At 40.7% G+C, this 16,795-nt stretch overlaps 2 protein-coding genes across 5 annotated transcripts; one reads left to right on the top strand and one right to left on the bottom strand.

The window, feature by feature from the left end:
• Positions 1–12: 12 nt before the first annotated feature.
• PIG-A (phosphatidylinositol glycan anchor biosynthesis class A) lies at positions 13–7,935 on the top strand. Its single transcript, XM_022078932.2, has 10 exons — positions 13–463; positions 545–701; positions 793–972; positions 1,746–1,864; positions 2,827–2,942; positions 4,264–4,355; positions 5,129–5,334; positions 5,416–5,501; positions 6,372–6,646; positions 7,671–7,935. Exons 1-10 carry the CDS (start codon positions 447–449, stop codon positions 7,779–7,781), a joined length of 1,359 nt encoding a protein of 452 aa, XP_021934624.1. The 5' UTR covers positions 13–446; the 3' UTR covers positions 7,782–7,935.
• Positions 1,098–15,626, bottom strand: mRpS22 (mitochondrial ribosomal protein S22). Of its 4 annotated transcripts, none has more exons than XM_087349738.1 (8): positions 15,446–15,626; positions 14,754–14,914; positions 13,169–13,333; positions 12,771–12,914; positions 10,917–11,146; positions 9,159–9,264; positions 8,393–8,543; positions 1,098–6,662 (listed from the first exon to the last, which is right to left on the bottom strand). In XM_087349738.1, exons 1-7 carry the CDS (start codon positions 15,534–15,536, stop codon positions 8,418–8,420), a joined length of 1,023 nt encoding a protein of 340 aa, XP_087205864.1. In that variant the 5' UTR covers positions 15,537–15,626; the 3' UTR covers positions 1,098–6,662; positions 8,393–8,417. The 4 variants fall into 4 exon arrangements, with proteins under 4 accessions (XP_087205864.1, XP_087205863.1, XP_087205862.1 ...); XM_087349737.1 differs by lacking the exon at positions 1,098–6,662 and adding an exon at positions 7,647–7,813; XM_087349736.1 differs by lacking the exon at positions 1,098–6,662 and adding an exon at positions 7,647–8,142 and having other exon boundaries at positions 15,446–15,625.
• Between the last annotated feature and the right edge of the window lie 1,169 nt (positions 15,627–16,795).

The raw sequence follows: 16,795 nt of genomic DNA, 5'->3' as shown, positions 1-16,795 counted from the left end.
TCGAAATCAAAGTAAAGTTAACAACAAACAAATTACGTGACCAAATCCAAAATTCCTAAACAAGGATGTTGTGACTTAAATTGCATGTCAAATTCATTATTAACTGTTTTTCATTTTACAGTGATAATTTTTATTTTTCTGCACTTCCGTAACGGAAAAGTATCTCATTGGCTGCAGTGGATTATTGCTAAACAATCAGTTGCGAACGGCAGGTGTAGCTGTATCTCATTTTAAATTATAAGTGCTGTTTCGCACATTCATGACATTCTTTAAGAGGAACTCTGACTTAACTACTATTATGAATCACGTGAAGTGATGCCGTCGTCATCGTTAATGTTGTAATAAGTGGAAGATATTGATAATGAGGTTATGTTGCCCGAGTTGTGTCTCCTGCAACACAAATTGACGCTGCAGATCGAGATGACTTACTTGTACTTGTCTTTGCAATGTTACATAGAGTTTGGTAAGTCACGATGCTATAAAGTGGAGCTTGTGTGTTATGGTATGTTGTCATTTGGGTATCTCAACAAACATTTATTTTCAGCATGGTCTCCGATTTCTTCTATCCTAACATGGGTGGAGTTGAAGAGCACATATTTAATTTATCCCAGTGTCTTATCAGTCGTGGGCACAAAGTGATTGTTCTGACACATTCCTATGGAGAAAGAGTTGGTGTTCGATATATGACAAACGGCTTAAAGGTATGGACTATACATTGGAGCAGAGTCTCATAAATATGTACATTCTTAAAAATCCTGCAAAAATTATAGTGGCTTGGTTTCATTTTTTTAGGTGTTTTATCTTCCAGTGAGAGTGTTTTATAATCAGTGCGTGCTTCCAACGATGGTGTGCTCCCTTCCATTGATTCGCTACATTTTTATTAGGGAGAGAATAACAATTATACATGGCCATTCAGCATTTTCAGCACTGGCCCATGAAGCAATGGTTATTGGAAGATTAATGGATTTAAAGGTAAGGTGTTCTGTGCCAAACTGTTATTCAGATTTGAATTTTTTGCTAAGTAGCTGAAGGTAGCTTCCTTCCAGCAGTTGTCAGTTATAAAATGTAGTTTTGAAGTAAATGGTTTAGTATGCCAATTAGAGATTCTTTATTTGCTCAATATCATTTATTTTACTAATACCTTTGTTGTCTCACAAATTCACAGGTTCCTTCAGACTATAAAAGATCAACAACCATACAGATGATAAAAGTGTCAGGATGAATAATGACAATAATTTACTGTATTTATTGTGCTGTTAATTCTATCATAAATCACTTTGTTTTTGGGTGGGGCAGGACATGGACAGCACCAGTACCTTAATTGGGATATATTTTTCTATTATTTGTTAGCAACTCTTGTATGATTCTGCCCTGGAATTTTTTTACAATCCACCTCCATGTATCTTTTTTTACAAAGTATACTAAAATAAGCAAATATCTCTAAGGCTCTTTCCAGTAAAATATGATTCATTCAAAATAAAATAGTTCAGTCATGATTCATTGTTACACAAATTCCCTGATACTTCACAAATCTCAAGCAGACACAATATGCTGTCAGCCGTGGTTAGGAAACAAGTCTTGAATCTGCTACATTGTCTTAGAATCACACTGTGAAGACGCGTTCTTAATCTCAGAACTAACTAGAGGCAGAGCCAGTTTGGATGAACCCTAGCTGTCCAGCCGATAACCACCCACTTCACTGACAAGAAGGGACCATAACTGTGTTCTCCTGCGTAATTTTTCAGACGGTGTTTACAGATCATTCTCTGTTTGGTTTTGCTGATGCCTCTGCTATTATCACAAACAAACTCCTAGAGATATCACTAGCAGACTGCAACCACTGCATTTGTGTGTCACACACAGGGTGAGTAATAAGCAAGAAGTTGTTTAACATGCTGTATAAAAATGATGGGATTTTTAGGCTCCTCGCGGCATATTTTGTTAGCATCAGCATGTTCCTTTTTTAAAGTGTATGGATTTTTCATCAAAACAATTTTCATAACTATATGTATCGAGCCAAACTTATTTTTCGCCAGATCGTAGAAAGTTATTATGAAGATGCTTTTAAAATGTATACCTCTCAGATACTGGTAAGAATGCGATGCACACGATACGTGACAAAGACGTATCTGAAAATGTTACTGTTCTTCCTGTACTTGAATGGGGTAGTTGTTTTAGTCACACAGTAAAAGATATGCAAAATCATTTGCACCAAACATTTTTGGGTTGAAGGCTATTATCACGTGTTTTAAATACACAGCAGGAACTGAATTTGTGTGTAAGACCTAAATGAAGCAATATAGAATAGTTATTGTATTGTAGGCGTGGTTTATTTGGTGATGCTGTCAACAGCTCAGCGTATTTACTGTCGAATGACACGATGATTAACGAATAATGACGAAAGGATATGTAAGTGATCATGGCATAACTATAGATATCCCAGAATTTGCCTGGAGGGACAGAGGAAAACCACAAATGCCTCAATCATAATAGGCGGCCTTCAGGCCAAGATTTGTACCCGGGACCACCCGAATATGAAGCGGGAATGCTAACCACTCAGCTGTGATGTTTTAACAACTGCAATTGCACAGTTGCCTAAAAACATTCTTCAAGTGCCATAATACTGAAAGGTAAACAATTAGGAGCCATGATCTATATAAATTCTTTTAAAATATTGAGTATGACTCATCAAAAAATAAAATATTTGCCTCAAAGCTAGAGACGCCGATGAATTTAGAGTTTCGTTTGTCGTTATCTATAAAAATTTAGATTGTACATTCAGTGAACACTGTGTTTTGCTGTCCCTGACATTCTCTGTCCGCACAGGAAGGAAAATACTGTGTTGAGAGCCAGGGTCCACTGTGATCGTGTGTCAGTCATTCCCAATGCAGTTGACACAGCTGCGTTTACCCCTGACCCCAGCAGACGAAGCACAGACACAAGTGAGTACTTGTCGCCCGGTATGGATGGTCTGTGGGTTGATTTACTGTCGGATACCACAGAGTTACAACGGAATATACACACTTTTACGTCAGGACAATAACAGACAGAACTAATTCCTTGACGTTTGGTAGGCAGTGACAGACACTTGTGAATATAAATTTTGTCTTGTCGGGTGAAACAGTGTATTTCAAGGTGCAATGATTAATTTCCTGTACTTTCAGGGATCATTTCTGAGAACTAAAAGGAAGATAAAATACATAAATGATAAACTTGATACTTACAAACAAAATAGTGGCACAGACATGGTAAAGGTCGCCCTTGGTGGACTAGTGGTTGGCGTGCTCGCCACTGGACCCAAGGTTCGCGAGTTCAATCCCGGCCAAGATCGATGGATTTTTAAGGGTGATAAAAATCCGTAGCACAACTTCCTTTAGAGGGGAAGTAAAGCCGGTGGTCCCATTTTGTAGATTTACAGCATGTAAAAGAACCTTGCGAGCATGATACGAGATATTTCGTAAGCAAAATTCAGCGGCCATTTCTCACCCAAGTCTCTCCTGATTTACTGCTAGATGGCTCTGACAGTCAAATCAGGAGTGAGTAGAAACTGTGCAGAGTCAGTGGGCTAGTCACTCACTACTCGTAAATGCACGCTTTAAAGACTATGAAACCTCCGAAAGCAGGCCCTATGCTCCACTTAGGAGACAGGAACTACTACTATTACATGGTAAAGGTGAAGCTGTCCATTTGCCTAATAATTGTGCCATAAAGGTGCATAGAGCAAGGAGAGGTAAAGCTCCACACATTCATAACATCTGCATTAAAGTGATGTAAGAATGGAGTTTAACTCTCTCGCTTCAATCCCAGTAAGTGAAGTCCCTCATTTAGGACCAAGGGTATGGTAATGTGCTGCTTGGTCAGAGCCATCACACACTACGTGGAACAGTAATAGACGAGTATGGAGCAATGGCAGAACGACGATTAGCGGGGTAAAACTGAAAAAGTCGCAGAGAAACCCATTCCAGTGCCATTTCACCCACCGTAAATCTAACCTGAAGTGTCTGGATTGAACCCACGTCTCCGAGATAAGAAGCCATCTGAGCTAGCTGATATTAAATTGATTTCCATAACTCCACAGAAAGAGTTCAGTACATTGGCTCTGGTTAAGCCCAAATGGCGTAGTAGGGACGGTGACAAAGGGAAAAATCCAACTCGTAATGGGCATTGAACCCTGGCTATCCAGTCAGTAGTCAATTACTTTGCTGTGCCATGTATAAAAAATGTGCTGGCTGTGTCCTGACACTGTTGTACTTTCGGTTGCAGTCACAGTTGTGGTGATAAGTCGACTGGTCTATAGGAAAGGAGTTGATCTGATGGCTCAAGTCATTGCTGAGATCTGTCCACGATACCCACAGGTAGGCATATTGCACATACTCAAACAAAAGGACACATCACTATTCTGAAAATACGTTACTTAAATAATAATAATCCGTGGCATAACAGCCCTCTGAGAGCCAAAGCCGACTAGCTGGCTTCACGTTCGCATGCCTAAGGAGAGGTGAACGATCATCCAACCAGATATAGGGTGACGTGTGGTCAGCACGACGAACCCCCAGACATTGCTAGTTTTCCTGACCGGATTACACTACTCATTGTAGCTCCCCAATTTCCTCAGGATGCTGGGTTGGCACCGGTCCCATACACTGGAAGAAAATCTCGTGAGAAATTTCTTTCCCCGAGACTCGGACCAGCACTCATTTTGTATCACCGGTCTGAAACGTTACTTAAAACGATACGTTAATAGTGGCACAACAGTATGGCTACATGTGTTGTAATGAAATAATTGGATTTCAGACGGCCATACAGGGTCTGCCCTTTTTGTATACAGCAAAATCTTCATACAAGGAGACAAAATCATTAAAGGGGGGAATGCGCTGTAATGGTATTCTTAGAGTCCAGTCTTCTAAAACAATTCATTTTGCTCGAAAATTCAGAAAACTAAAAACTTATCTTAAAAATAACACTCAGGACACATAAATTCTGTATGTATGGTTGATTGAACTCATTCGGTTTTAGAGGCAAGGATTGGCGTAAAAGCGTGCTCTTTTGCTTGTAATACCAGCAAGCTACAAATATTTCATAACTAGGGTAGTAGCCCCACCTGTTACACGAGGATGCGTTTCCACAGCTGCAGTTCCTTATTGGTGGAGATGGCCCAAAGCGTTGGCTCCTGGAAGAAGTGCGAGAGCGCGGTGGATTGCAGGATCGTGTCACTCTTCTTGGGAGCCTGGAGCACTCGCAGGTGCGCGGTGTTCTTACGCGCGGACACATCTTCCTGAACACGTCTCTCACAGAGGCATACTGCATGGCCATAGTAGAGGCTGCAGCGTGTGGGTCAGTATCAGTTGGCAAACCTTGCAGTCCTCTTCTTGTGAAACGAGTGGATGCGACCTAATGTGTTGTGTTGCATTGCAGATTGCAAGTAGTCAGTACCAGGGTAGGGGGCATCCCTGAGGTTCTGCCATCAGAGTTGATCTATCTCACCGAGCCAAATGTTCCATGTAAGTGGCACAAAAATTAGACTGAAACTTACTAGGATCTCAATGACGATAAAGTAATTATCACCAAATCCTTCATCCATAAATATAAAAATAAACTTCCCGTTTGAAGCACACATATTTTCCCGGTGAATTCCTTGCTGCTTTGACATTCGTTTATTGTCAGTATTGTTACTGTTTACCAGTTGAATGTCATCAGACAAGATGTGCTTTTCCCACAGGACACAATGGACATGATAATATTACGACAGAAGCAGTTCAGGCTACTTGCGTCGTTTATTATGCACTGACCACAAACGTGGAAAAATTGAAAAAAATATTTTGAATGCTTTTGGAGATGACTGGCATGGACAGAAAATACCTCCATATTATTCATTCATTTGTCGCCCTGGGTGGACTAGTTTTTAGCGTGCTCACCACTGGACTCAAGGTTCGCAGGTTCAATCCCGGCCGAGATCAGTGGATATTTAAGGGTGATAAAAATCCGTAGCACAACTTCCGTGTCGTAGATTTACGGCATGTAAAAGAACCTTGCGAGCATGATACGAGATGTTTCATAAACAAAATTCAGCAGCCATTTCTCACCCAAGTCTCTCCTGATTCACTGCTAGATGGCTCTGACAGTCAAATCAGGAGTGAGTAGAAATTGTGCAGTCAGTGGACTAGTCACTCACTACTCTTAAATGCACGCTTTAAAGACTATGAAACCTCTAAAAGGAGGCCCTATGCTCCACTTGGGAGATCCAGGAACTATCTATTCATTCATTTGATGCATAAAAACCTCAGTAATTTGTCCCATAAAGCAGTTCCTCGCTCACAACAACAGTTAATGTCGTCAATTATAAATTTGTTTGATCCCTTGACTGTCAACAGCTCTGTTGCTGGGTTTAGAGACGGCGCTTGCCAACCTGAATTCAGGTAATGTAGTGCCTCCATGGGAGTGCCATCATCGTGTAGCGTCACTGTACAACTGGATGAATGTGGCGCAGCGCACTGAGACTGTGTATCATCAGGTGGCTGGTGAGAAGACCAAGACACTAGGATCACGGCTTCGCAGTTACATGGCACGTGGAGTGCTTCCCTTCCTCCTTGTTGTCACTCTCGCTCATCTGATGCTGCGCTTCCTTGATTGGATGGTGCCTCGCCAAGTGAGTATCAGCTCTACTGCAGAACATCAAAAGTTCTTCACTGTCACAAAATGCTCCCCACGGATGTTAAACGTTCAAACATCATAACAGTTCTATTCTTTTGTAACATTTCCAATTCCAGATTATATCCATTACGTTAAGTTTCCCAGTTCTACAGATTCTTCCTCAGTTTATTCTTATATTTGTTTCCATTTGATGAAATTTTATTATCCAAACAAGAAAAGCTCCGAGACTAAAATTCTTATGCATTATTTTCCCGAAATGCATAGCCATAATGCATTACGGACTGGTCATGTCTGTTCAGTCGTTTAAACTCGAGAATCGCTGGACGGATTTGGATGAAATTTGATGTAGACATTGTGCTGTTCTGCAGAACCTCAAAATTATACTTTTAATATCCTATGAGCAGTGATGATAAAATTATGGACGAGGAAAGTAATGAGTTAGACGTAAGGTATTGCTATCTGGTGGCCAAAGTGGGAACTATCAAACAAGGTGAATTTATTACGTCTAAATGCACGAGAACAGCCACGGTGGTCTAGCGGTTAGAACGCTGGCCTTGTAATCCTGGGGTCTCGGGTTCGATTCCCGGCGGTGCCCGAATTTATAACTTGTGTTGGGCAAGGTCGTGGTCTAGGCAACACGGAGTTTTCCTCCGGGGGCTTCCCCGGTTTCTCCGTGGCATCCCTACAATTACTCCAATCACACACAGAAGAAGGCAATGGCAAACCACTTCTGGATCATCTACCAAGAACGTATATGAACAGGTCCCAGTCCGAGAAAAGGATGGAAGGATCCTGTTCATATGGACCTGTCGTCAGACAGAACACTAAATAATAATAATATATAATAAATGCACGAGGATGTTACGTGTGTTCGGATACAGAATACGCTTTCCAGGTTGTTATACTCAGGATAATTATTCTTGTCATGAATGCTACGGACCCATTCCATCTAAAAACAAAGTACTCTTTATGCAATTTAATATAAAACTGTCCACTTAGACACACTCTTTTTATTTCAGGGTATAGATATTGCAAAAGATTACAACGTAACTAGTCATATTATGGGTTCAAGTCACTCAAATGGAGATGTTCACTGCCACCCCTACCAGGCCAGAAAGAAACTATCTTGACATCGGCCGGCTTTCAGCAAACACCAAAGAAACTGCATGAAAGAATTTTCATTGTAAATGTTGTACAAAAAGAGATTTATATAAAATCTGTTGAAACCAAAATATGTGCTGTACTACTATTTGAGTTGAATTATTAAACATTTGTTTCAATAAACTTATTTCTATAGCTTTCAGTCCCTTTACATTTATGGGGCGTCCGCGGTGGCCGCGCGGTCTGAGGCGTGGGCCTTGTGCTGCTTGGTTGCTGGGACCGTGGGTTCAAATCCCACTCAAGCCATGGATTTCTGTGTCGTGCTGTCCTGTGTACAGGTAGAGGCCTTGCGACGGGCCGATCCCTCGTCCATGGAGTCGTACCAAATATCTATAGATCAAGCCAACGAAAAGTTGGGACCTGCAGTGCTCAGGCACTTGAAGAACGGGTCATTCCCAGTACATTTACAGGGATAATCAAAAAGTTAGTTTAATCAGTGATTTGTTTACTGCAGAAGCTGCACTGATACAAAAAAGAAGTTTCAGGGCAGAAGGAGAAGCAGTCACAATTTCAGAGTGAAAACACTTCAAATGGCAGACACTACAAAACTCTTAACCACATCTCACAAGATTCCGATTACCATGTCTCCCCACCATCACTGGTTTCTAAGCATGACCGTGTGCTCTGCGGATCCCTGCCTCCGTCTCTGCCCTTTGTTTGTGTAGCTCTACGTTTGCCTGCAGGGCCAGCTCTAACACGCTCCTCTTTTTGGAGTCTGACTCCACATAAGCCTGCAACAGAAGATTCAAAAGAAATTACTCGCGTGAATGGGGAACATACACCATGCAGCTGATATAAATGCATGATAGTAAATGACGTCCTGTCCACTAAAAAAATTTACTTATTCATCACCCTGATGGAGGCAGCACTGACCTCTGAAACGTTGGTAAACTTCTACCAGACTACACAGCGCAACAACCCAGAAGACAGCCATCTTAGTCTAGCTGAACTTTACCAATGTTTCATCCTCGACATACTTGTCTGGTGAGAGTTTTCTGGTTATGAAGCCTCCCAGCACCAGCTGGCGTTATGTCAAAGCTTCTATGCTCCACAATTGCTTCAAAGGCTTATAAAATAAACGCCATACCACCATACCACCACCATAAAACCACGCTGTAAACAGCTGTTATGATATGAGATCAAAAAATTATAATTCAAATGCTGTTACATTACTAAAGCCGTGTTTTTAATCCGATCCCATGCGGTAATATTACGGCAGCGGGGACGCAAGTGTTACGGCATCAGACTAGTCTATGTGCGTACTGACAATGGCCTTACACAGACAAAATCTTAAAGACTGACATCTGAGTCTCAAATCTTGAATTATATCACAGAAATCACATTACCTGAATGAATTTATGCTCCAGTCCAGGTTTGTACTTGGCACTCGCTGATTCTGCTTCAGGGTTAACTATGTGGTACAACTGGATGAGGGCTACAGTTTCATCAAGCCTGGAAAAAGTTGCCAAACACATGCTGAGAATAATTGAAAAAAAAATTCAAAAACCATAGATCAGCAGGCCAAAATGGACTCGTGCAGAAAAATAACTTGGCCAGAAAGTTATAATAATTTGTGTCCTGTTGTGACTGTGAAATCTGTCACACCTTCAAAAGTAAAAGACGTAAACGAAGTTGGGCGGCACAGAAACAGAGAGAGATACAAATGGCATCTGCTTCATGCTTGAACTAACTCTCTAAAGCTGACTGGCTCATTATCGCACACGACAGTTGTTGTTGTTTCTAGGCTCTACAATCCTGTCGTGGGTTTTCGCCGCCTCCTTATCCGAGGTTTCTTGGTCTTGTTCGTGAAGTAGTGAGTGACCAGTCCACTGACTCTGCACAATTTCTACTCAATCCTGATTTGACTGCCAGAGCCATCTAGCAGGTAATCAGGAGACTTGGGTGAGAAATGGCCGCTGAATTTCACTTACAAAACATCTGGTATCATGCTCGTAAGGTTCTTTTACATGCCGTAAATCTACGAAATGGGTCGGTCGGCTTTATTTCCCCTCCGAAGGAAATTGTGCTACGGATTTTTATCACCCTTAAAAATCCAACGACCTCGGCTGGGATTGAACCCGCGAACCTTGGGTCCAGTGGTGAGCGTGCTAACCACAAGTCCACTGAGGACGACATGGCACATGACAGTAGATGTGCAGAAGTGTCTAAAACTGAACTGCCATCGATCGCATCAGTCACTTTAGTTATCCGTCTACATTTAGCCTAGAACAGTGGTCCCCAGGGGCACATTCGAGAGTTTATGAGATCGTGGCGGGCACCAACCAATTAACAAAGCCAAATTTTCTTTTCTCTGGACAAATAAGATATGGACACAAAATAATACACAAAACAACACGACGTTTAATGATACAAGAAACCACGCAATCAAAAGTACGTAGTTTTATAAGTACAATTATTATTACTCGAGTGGGAAGTTCGTGTGATGTTTGGCGCTGCATTTCATCAGCCAGTTTTTCAAATTTGGGAGTGTAGGATGATGTTGTCGCTCGCAAACAATCGTCAAGAAGGGCGTCAGTAAGTCGAGATCTGCGCTTTGATTTTATAATGTCCGTGGTTGAACGGCCTTCATTGATCAGTATAACCTCTTTCCGTAACAACGCGGGCACCCAAAAAAAGCCTTGGCGGGTGCCCACGGGCATCGCGTTGGGGACCACTGGCCTAGAACTTTCACTGCTCTGACTGATAAATATTTTTCAGATTCCGCTTACAAGACATGTACATCCCCATTCTGGATCCAGTGCAACCTGGCACATGGATAATTTGTTTGGTGGACATTTTCTGACCGAAGTCTTACATGCTAATGAGAAAAATGTTGCATGTTATATGATAGAAAGGCTTAACATGATGCAAGGCGGTGATTTTAGACGAAGAGTACCGACTTTCTTCATTAACCTGTATCACAGTGCTATGGGACTGTTTGCCAGACTTCATGTTACTGCGATGCACAGTCAGCTGGACACAGCCAATAAAGTCTGTGATATCAATTTAAACAAACAATATTAGGAACATAATGTGCGCGCGTGCGTGTCTACCCGAATGTTTAGATCCCAAAATATGTTCATGCACGCAGCCCAAAACTGTACCTGTCTGTCTGGATCAAGTCGAGCAGGAAATTGTCAATGCATCTGTTCCATGCCAAGTGAAAAGCAAATGGACCGAAGTGCCGCGTGGACCGCAACGAACTGTAGTGTCTGGCTGTATCAACTGCTTCGTATGTTGTAGCCGTTATGTCCTGGTAAATTGGCTGATCTGGCTCAAACTGCAGGCACGCTCGGTCCAGCACAAATTCGTACTTGCCTTGGTCTAGCAGCCGCTACGCAGACAAGCATCATATCAGGGTGATTCTACATCTTCATTTGGTATCATTTTTTACTCAATTAAACAAGACCCCCTTAACCGTTTTGAATATACCACCATCTTCAGAATAAACATATCAATATTTTTTCCATTTTCTGTCAGCAAATTTTATATTCAGCTAAAGGACTGTAAACTTCTGACATCTCTTGGAGACTGATGAAATGAAGTGTTCAGTTTGTTTCTCCCCTACTTAATGGTACCTGCACCTTGTCATGGTCGTGGGGCTTGAGTACCAAGAGCTACTGGTAGGGCATCCCTAGCCAGATTGGTCGAGGGGGAGAGGTCAGACTAAGACAGGTACCCTGGTCCTCCAGGTTGGGGGTTGGTCGCAAGGCTAACAACCTTGAGCCGTAAAAAGGAAGATGTTTCGAAACCTCGATCGGAGCCTCGGACAGACGGACCTAACAGAGCACCGAATGGGAGAGGAGAATTGAGGAGGCCATGGACCGAATACGGACCGGAGAGCCACAGAAGAAGAAGAAGAAGAACTCACACCAGTTCCCAAGTTGTAAGGGTTGTTACAGCAAACATAAAAATACCCCTTCCCTTCTGACAACTAAACCAAGTGGGATTCAACATTATTTACTACTCCTTAAAGATAATTGAAGTATTAAAAAGGTGTAAGGGAATGGGCACACCATTGAACGAAGATACGACAATGTATACACTACAATTCGCTGATGATCAAGTGATAATAGCACAAACAGAAGCAGACCTGGAATTTATGATGAGAAAAGTAAAAGAAGAATATGAAATCTTGGGATTAACATTAAATTTAGATAAGACTGAAATTTAGGAAATACTAATGATGCACTGATAATGGAAATGGGAGAGGTAATAAAGAGGACAGAAAAGATTGAATATCTAGAAGCGATGATAGGGAACCAAGGGATGTATGAAATTGAAACAGAGGAAGGAGACTCATAGCAGCCCTCAACCCAATATTATGGGACAAAAATATCACAAAAAGAACGAAAGAGAGATTATATAAAATGATGGTACAAAGCGTGGCTCTATATGGAGCACAAATTTGGCAACTCTCGGAACAAATAAATAAGTTGAGAATAATGGAAATGGATTTTCTAAGAAGAGCGGCTGGAATATCCAGAAGAGAGAGAGTGAGAAACGAAAGGATTAGAGAAATCATGAGGGTGGATCGAGATAAAGGAGACGGAGAAAAGATAACTGATTTGGTACAGACACGTGCAAAGGATGGAGGAGGAAAGGTTACCAAAAATGACCATGAAATGGCAACCAAAAGAGAGAAGGAAGAGAGGGAGACCGAGACAAGGACGGAACGACAGAATTACAAGAACCATGATAGAGTGGAAACTACCTCCGGAAGGATGGAAAAATATTGAAGAATGGAAGAAAATATTAGGCACCGGAAGACCGAAGTAACAGTCAAGAAATGGAAGAATATTTTGAGCCATTATTTTTATAATTTTCAACACAATATAAATACTCTGAACCACATTTATAGAAATGTTTGTAATTTCTTATTAAACTATAATTTTATTAAAAGAATTTTGCGTATTAAACAAAGGCTCCCCTTGGACCTTCTGCATAGCCAGACTTACCTTTAAGTATTCCTTTTCAAACATGTGAGGCATTCTGATTTTTCTTCCAGGTTTGGGAAAGTAAGTCTCATTCATGCGAAGCCGTTCATCAGGCGTTGCTTTCCGCAACACTCCGTTTAGATCACGAACGACTATCGTCCGTTCCTTCAATGAAATATATACACACACACACCACATACTCATTCTGCCCTTTATATTACAGACACACTGTTATTTATTTAAACTTTAAATATTAAATCTTAAGGATTCACAAATAAGGCCAACAAAGCAGAGTAAATTTTGGTAAAAACTAAAGTATAAATTCACAATGATAAATCAAGTCAGAGTCACTTTAAAAGTTTAATTAGATTTTAAAATTTAATGTGTGTATTCTGAGCAACATTTCAGTAACATCTTACCACGTCAGAAATGCCAAATGAGATATCTGTGAAGACAAACTTCGTCTCTGAATGTTTCTGGAGCTCATAATCATACGACAGGACTTCTGGTTCATCAACGTGGGCCTTGACCACTGGCGGCATCTGTAATTTCTGCTCTGCCTTTTCTTGTGCCTCTTTCATGACCTACGCACAAAGACATGAAACACGGTTTCACATCCTTCAGCAGTTATCAAAGTAACCAACACTACTACAGAAGAACCGAACGGTATAGTGACTGGCTACGGACTGGGCGACCGGGGTTCGATCCCCGACGCGGGTAGAGGATTTTTCCTCTAGCCTCTGCGTCCAGACCGGCTCTGGGGCCCACCCAGCCTCCTATCCAATGGGTACTGGGGTCCTTTCCTGGGGGTAAAGCACGGCTGGGGTGTGATGCTGACCACTCACCCTTATCTAGTGCCGAGGTTAACAATTAGTAGGAGCTATACTGCCTCTCCGCCCAAGTGCCTGCATGGCGTATAGTGGGACAATTTTACTGCTTTTAATATCAAAAAATCCTATTAGACACAATCTTGAATAAAAACCACCCACCCTCATCTCTCACACCCTGCTTCTCTAAGATCCTCATGCTCTTACCTCTCCATCTTCTTCTCTGTCCTCCATGTGCCAATTTCTCAAGTTTTCCCACCCAAATTCTGTACGCTTTCATCGCCTCTCACCACAGCAGCTAAATGCCCAGCCTATCGTCTGGGTCCCATAAATGGTGTGGAATATCTTGACCAGCTGAGTGACTATCAACTTCTCAAGAGTTCCCTGGAGTTACTTAACAATACTGAGTGACTTGTATAAATTATTTTTTTAAAACCCTAATTTTTTTAAGTTACTTCATCCTATTTGGGTCAAAATATCTTCCTGCACACTTTGTTAAAAGATAATTACAATCTTTTCTCGATTTCTGTGCTCAAGATTCACACCCACACAAAACAACAGACTTAATAATTCCTTTGCATATCCTGATAATAATCAGCATCTTGGAAATCGCTGTTGTTGTTGTTCTGGGTTGATTTTTCTACACCTCACTCCTTCAGAGAGTCAAATTATGAGTATTCCTTGCACACAACAAAATTATAACTTTCTTATGTAAGAAAAGGCAAAGTTGTCTCTCAGTTCACTGTCATATGTTTTAAACAATGTACAGGGACTTGCATATTCTACGCTAAGAACAAAATGGGACACTACACTTGGCCACTTTATCCTGCGTGAACAAACCATAATCACTTCCCCTCTATACATCAGTCATAATGATCTTGATGATGTTATACAACCTCTGAAAGTAATGATTCATTTACTTAAGATGTAGAAGATTCCAGAAAATAAAACTATATTTTACAAGACCTAGTTCAGAATATGAAAAATTCCAAACATCATTAACCTGGTAACATGAAAATATAATTACAACTAATCTACAGAATTATCTAATCTCAAGTTCAAACAGCTCTTACCTCCAGAGTCTGAGAAGGACACAGAAATACAGCCTCCTAAGAGACTGCCATAATGAACACACAACACCTTACAATAACAACAATAATATAATTTAACAAATTACCATATTCAGCTCTTCTGCTGTCAAGAACTTATATTCTGGCGTTTTTAACGCCACACCATATCTCTTTGTACGAAAAACTGTCCTTAAGTCCACTCGTGTCAACTTCTTAAGGAGTTGCTGAACATTTGCATTAAAGAAAACAGGTGCAGGATCTCTCTCGACTGGAAATAAACATGTCGGCCACCATTAGGAACTGAACAAGCACAAATTAATAAAATATTTTGGGTCTATCACCAGTGCCAGTTGGTTAAAAATCACCATCGTTTCTAGTACCATCTCTGTTCCCATCATCAAGGCTAATACATCATTACCCCAATGATGGAGAAAGGGAGGTGCTTAAAACGTCGGTGATTTTTAACCAACTGACACTGATGATAGACTGAGAATAATTTTCTTAACATCAGTCACTCTGAAATCTTTATATCATAAATCAAAACAATTATTTGTAGCAAGCGCTCGAATTATATTTTGAGGTTATGTTAGGCGAGAATCAATAACTGCATTGACGATTCGAATGGTTGTAGCAATTGCTAAATTCATTGAAGGCTAATAACACAATAATCATTAGGAATGAAGTGGAATTGAAAACCGGAATAAACACTACGTAAAACGAGAGAACAAGAGGAAAATTTGCATTAATGCAATTCGGTAACCAACCGAATTTTTCTACATGTAAAATTATAAGTCATTACCTCCCGTAGTCTGGTTTGTTATATGTCTTAGTATGTTTATTTTCGATATGCACTGTGCTTTGAATGACATATTACAACTACGACAAAACATATTTACGAACTTAATTCATGATCACAGAACAGTCCACATGTTACCATAGATAAATGCACATTCCTTAACCCCATGGAAGAGGAAATCGATTTTCATTTCGATATACTTAGTTATTCAGTGTAATGGCTGTGTGTAATATTTCATGGCCATGCACAGTGATCTAGAAATAATAGCAGAAAAGACAAAGTATATGATATGATTCGGTATCAGAATTGAGGACAGAACCAGAATATAAAGATAGCTAATGAACCGTTCGAAGATGTGACAAAATTCAAGTACTTGGGGACAACAGTAACAAGTCACAGAAAAAGGTTAACATAACAACAATCGACTTTTCAAACCTGCACCATAAAATGAAGGAGTGCGTTGGTACTGGTTCTCTATGGTGTCTTTAGTCCTGGTGGTATGCAAATGTCTCTCGAACCAGCATTTTCTAGCAAAAATAGCATTTGTTACTCCATATAAGGAATTGTGTAGTTAGTATACAGCAGTATTGGGGAACATTTCACGTCAAATTTGACATTTCCTTGGACATTTTCAAGACTTGTTCAGGTCAGGAGAACTCAACCTTCTTCAGACCGACACTCTTATATCGAGATATCTATCAAAGTAGGTCAGCCATTAGAAAAATGTACCAGGGCCGCACAAACCTCATCAGAGCGTCTCAGATTGAGAACCCCCTGGTTTAGGTGTTCTTTCCGCTGAATCGTACACCTTATGGGGCCATCCATGTCTGACTATCGCAATCGTAGCAACAATGGGACTTCCGGTCCCACTTTTACAAAAGCAGTAGGATCAAAGACTTTCACTGTCGCGAAACAACGACCTAAGTGATGTGGCGTGAAGAACATCTCTGGTATGTCAATGTACTCCAAATAGTTCATGGTTATTACTGTTACAGTTGGATCAGATCCCTGTGTAACTGGATCTCTAGTTGGCACTTCGTCCATCCCCGCATGATATACAGAATGTTCCAAAACTAACTTTAAGAGTATTTTTAAGCTTTGATTTCATCAATATAACAAAAGAAATTAGATTTATTTGGGTTTTTATTTGTTAGGAAGAACTTGAATAATCAATTCGGCCCTGAAGATGGCAACAGTATATTTCTCCGAAACGTTGGTATCTACCTGCAAGTCCTCATAGCATCACAACCCAGATCATTATCTTCCCTGCTGTGACAAGCTCACCAACTTCTTCTTATTCTGTACAATTAATAGTCCTTTTCGTTATTGGATCCCGTACAAATTACAGAAAAG

The sequence above is a fragment of the Zootermopsis nevadensis genome, unplaced genomic scaffold (assembly GCF_977971745.1).
Source record: "Zootermopsis nevadensis isolate Lab colony 2312 unplaced genomic scaffold, Znev_1.0 Znev_ptg000016l, whole genome shotgun sequence".
Taxonomy (NCBI): domain Eukaryota; kingdom Metazoa; phylum Arthropoda; class Insecta; order Blattodea; family Termopsidae; genus Zootermopsis; species Zootermopsis nevadensis.
This window is presented reverse-complemented; position numbering and strand designations above follow the sequence as displayed.